Source organism: Aplysia californica, unplaced genomic scaffold, assembly GCF_000002075.1.
Source record: "Aplysia californica isolate F4 #8 unplaced genomic scaffold, AplCal3.0 scaffold00015, whole genome shotgun sequence".
Lineage (NCBI taxonomy): Eukaryota > Metazoa > Mollusca > Gastropoda > Aplysiida > Aplysiidae > Aplysia > Aplysia californica.
Window position 1 is genome coordinate 1,947,775 of NW_004797285.1, and position 3,835 is coordinate 1,951,609.

The following is a 3,835-nucleotide window of genomic DNA, read 5'->3' on the forward strand; positions in this document are numbered from 1 at the left end:
GGGGTTAAAGAGGAAGGGCTGACAGCATAGTGCATACAAAGCTACAAATGAAGTTGTTTCAGAAAAAAAATCCACATGTCTTGCGTTTCGTCCTTTTTCGTGCAGGTCATAGAAAAACATACAGAATGTAGTAAATTATCTACACATGGTTTTTTTCTTTAAAAACGAAATAGATTACAGTAATGAAAGTTATTAACAGAAGTGTTTTGTTCAGGGAGAATTTTGTAACTCTGCAAGAGTAGATAGATTGGAATGTTTATCGCTTGACCTGTTTCTGAATTTTGAGTATAAATATTAGAGCGAGACAGAATGTTTGCCATTGCCGCATTTTGTGTTACCAGAAAACGTAAGACCAGTCGTCCCAAGATCATCAGTCCTCTTCACCATGCAGACTCTGACTGTTTTCCTGGCTTGCGTTGCCCTCTTTGCAAGTATGTCTCTTTTATAGAGTCTTCATAGCCTTTTTTTTGTTTACTAATGTCATAATCTTGACGCCATTCTCTTATTAATTTTATCTTAAGCTTCTCATGAGGCCATAATTTTTAACCTTTTTTGGCCACCATCACATTCTTTGGGGGTTCTTCATTAGTCTTCTAAGACATCTAGTCAAAGTCACATCTGATAGCTAGTACATATCGGTGGGGACAGCACAGACGCATTGTTACCTTTCATTAAACCCTCACCAAAAAATATGTGTTAAAAGTGAGTAGAAATACTCGTTGATAGCCTGTCAACGTACTTGAATCAAGACACCCCTTACTTTCCCTGGACGATGGACTTGAATCTAGACCCCCCCCCCTTCTAAAAACAATAAAGATATTGCTGAATCTCTTGTTTTTGATGTGTGTATCTCAACACTAGTCGAAATGTAGATAATTATACAGACAGCTTTACTCTTGTCCCCACCCTTTACCCCTGCCCTACAAAGACACATCTGTGCCAAAGTGTGTCGATGAAAATGGGTAACCGACTCCTCAGTCTATACTTTGCTTTTGGATTTTAAGGAGTCATAACATTTAAATTGTGTGTGTGCAATGTAGTCTCTCATTTCTCTTGATAAATGATCCAGTCAAATGGGAAGTATCATAATATACATGTGATGCAAATGTCTTTTAGAAAACAATTACAGACAGTGTTGTCTTTTCTTTGCTTGCACTTTAACATTCAGAATTTCCTTTCGGCGTTTAGCAGTAAGCCAAACCAGGTTCCTTAAAGAAACAGTAATGACCTTTAGACACGATCTACGTAAATAGAAATTCAGGACTTATTCGAGCGCTGAAGCTATCTAAGAGAAAGTCAACTATTGTAATTGCAATATTATAATCAAACCCATCAGGCGCGTTTGATGCCTTTTGATGATCATTGCAACATTATCTACCTGTAGTGCTGTTTCAAGCACATGTGTTGTGTTAAACTCTCTAAATAACATTCCGGTACCCGTCGCGCAATTAATGGATAAAAGATTAAATTATTATATTTAGCATTAAAACTAATTGTCATTTCCTTCACAGGTGCACACGCTTGCTCTGACGACACAAACAGGCTCGATGCTTGCTCCCAGCAGTTTGAGTCTGACGCCAATGCCTTGTTGCCAGACATCGAAGCTGGTCTGAGATCACAAACTGAAATCTGCCCGTACGTATTTTATAACAAAGTCTTTTCATGTATATATTGACTTGCAGAGAATAACGGTGGTCCTGAGCAGGGAAGGACAGAAGATGTGGAAAATATTTAGGGTACATAATATACACGGTTCATTCCGTATTAAAAGTTGATAATATACTCTCTCGTTTCAGAGATCAAATCCCGTTTGCCTTTTTGCTTATAATAAGCTCCCCTTTCTTTACAAAAAATCTAGCTAATGACGGCGTCTATCTTTTTCCATTTTTTCTTCTTCTCTCCTCCTACTTCCTAACTCCTCTCCCTCCCGTCTTCTTCTTGTTCTTCTTGTTCTTGTTCTTGTTCTTGTTCTTGTTCTTCTTGTTCTTGTTTTTCTTCTTCTTCTTCTTCTTCTTCTTCTTCTTCTTCTTCTTCTTCTTCTTCTTTTACTTCTTCTGGCTCTCAACCTTCTTTCCTAGTCGGCATCCTTCTTTTCCTCCAACTTCTTCAGTTTCTCCTTCTCTACCAAAATGAAGAAGACTATACGGCTAATTATAGACGGATTTTTATTGAAATAATAGAAGCATGCACAACAGTCGACCATTTTGTTTGAACACATTAAGTATTCTAACTTAATTCTCTCTCCCGGTTAGTCTTGGCTGGGAGCTGAAACGGTGTATGTTGAGAGTCGTGGACGACTTCTGTGACGACGTGATGAAGATGATCCTGAGACCAATGGTCATTGACCTGATGGACACCGCAATGGAGGAAGTGGGCTGTGGATTTATGGCTCGCCGCGGCACCCGTAAGTTGGCATCAAATTTCATGCGTTTGATTATTCACCTTTTGATTTTACAGAAGATAAAAGTGCCAAGCATGCAACTTGGACACGCAAAAAGCAGACAGTTTTGTCCTCTGCTCGGAAATCAACCCCTAAATATCACACTCAAGATTTCCAACAATGTGAAGTAGAACTCTTTTTTTATCACGCCCCTACGACTCATCAGTATTATCTTAATGTTTTATTCGTATATGATAAATTCACAATTGGGTTACAGCCTTATATTTTGTTGTCTTATTTAATATGTGGACAGAAATTGCTATAACGTTATACTTGTATGGTGAGTGTCAAATAGCGGTTTTCGAATCATAGTATGAGTTTGTATGTGGAAAAGAAAAAATGTGTCGGATTATCAGAGCCTTAAACTTCATCCAGGGCTGTGTCTTTACAAAATCACAATCAAACTACCTCATTTGGAAGCATTTTCCGACTTTCTCTTCGCTGTTGTCTGGCAGTATACTGCATTTTGTTTATATTTTTCATTCTTTTCTTTTTACGCAGAGAAACTGGTGGCGCGTTCTCTGGCATTGGCAAAATACGGAGGCCTCAAGAAATAGACAGCGCTGAGATAAAGTTCTTCCATACAGCATCATTACTTCATGAAACGAAATGATAACTTATGAAATAATGTTTTGATCAGGAATAAACAAATAAGGTACATTTGTTTGAGTCTTTTCTTTTTTTAAAGTATTAAAATGCTGTTTTCGTTAAATTGATTTATACAGCATCCAGGTTTTCTTTTAACTGTACTGCAGTGCAGCTTATCATGGAACCGTTGGCACTCTTCATGTCCCCCCAGCTTCGCGTCAGAACTAAAGGGAAGAGCACTGATTTAATGCTTGTCACAGTTATAGTTATTGCTGTTGATGTTGTTGTTGTTGCTGCTGCCGTTGTTGGTGTTTTTGTCGTTGTCGTTGTCGCTTCTATCCTCGTCATCATCGTCACCGAATCCACGTTGAAGTTCAATGGTCTGTTAGAGTTTTCTCTTCGTCCCAGGGAAATTCTGTGGTGAAAGAAATGAGACCACCAAGTGCATTGCACTGCATGCAAAGATTAGAGGATATTATATATGTGTCATGATTTGTTACAAATTTGACAGGAGGTTAAGAACCCACGGTTTGAAGCCTGTCTTGGTTATGAGAGTTTCCCCCCTGCCTGAGATTCTTCCGATCCAAGCTATTAACTCATGCACGCACGCTGTGTGGCTGCGAGCATGTGTGTGTGTGTGTGTGTGTGTGTGTGTGTGTGTGTATGTGTGTGTGCGTCTGTGTGTGTGCGTGTGTGTGTGTGTGTGTGTGTGTGTGTGTGTGTGTGAGTGTGTATAATATGTGTGTGAATCTACGTATACGTGTATTTGTGTCTGTGTATGTGTACGTGAGCGTAAACGATGGATGG

General features: G+C 39.0%; 1 protein-coding gene across 1 annotated transcript; it reads left to right on the forward strand.

Annotated features, from left to right (window-relative positions):
- Nucleotides 1-328: 328 nt before the first annotated feature.
- LOC101845818 lies at nucleotides 329-3,100 on the forward strand. Its single transcript, XM_005090310.2, has 4 exons — nucleotides 329-431; nucleotides 1,512-1,635; nucleotides 2,253-2,404; nucleotides 2,942-3,100. Exons 1-4 carry the CDS (start codon nucleotides 386-388, stop codon nucleotides 2,995-2,997), a joined length of 378 nt encoding a protein of 125 aa, XP_005090367.1. The 5' UTR covers nucleotides 329-385; the 3' UTR covers nucleotides 2,998-3,100.
- The last annotated feature ends 735 nt before the right edge of the window (nucleotides 3,101-3,835 follow it).

Bases quoted from the DNA above. Each gene is read 5' to 3' on its own strand.
- LOC101845818 (XM_005090310.2), top strand. From the start codon at position 386: ATGCAGACTCTGACTGTTTTCCTGGCTTGCGTTGCCCTCTTTGCAA. The intron at 432-1,511 runs GTATGTCTCTTT...TTTCCTTCACAG, and splicing joins TTGCGTTGCCCTCTTTGCAA to GTGCACACGCTTGCTCTGAC. The intron at 1,636-2,252 runs GTACGTATTTTA...TCTCCCGGTTAG, and splicing joins TCACAAACTGAAATCTGCCC to TCTTGGCTGGGAGCTGAAAC.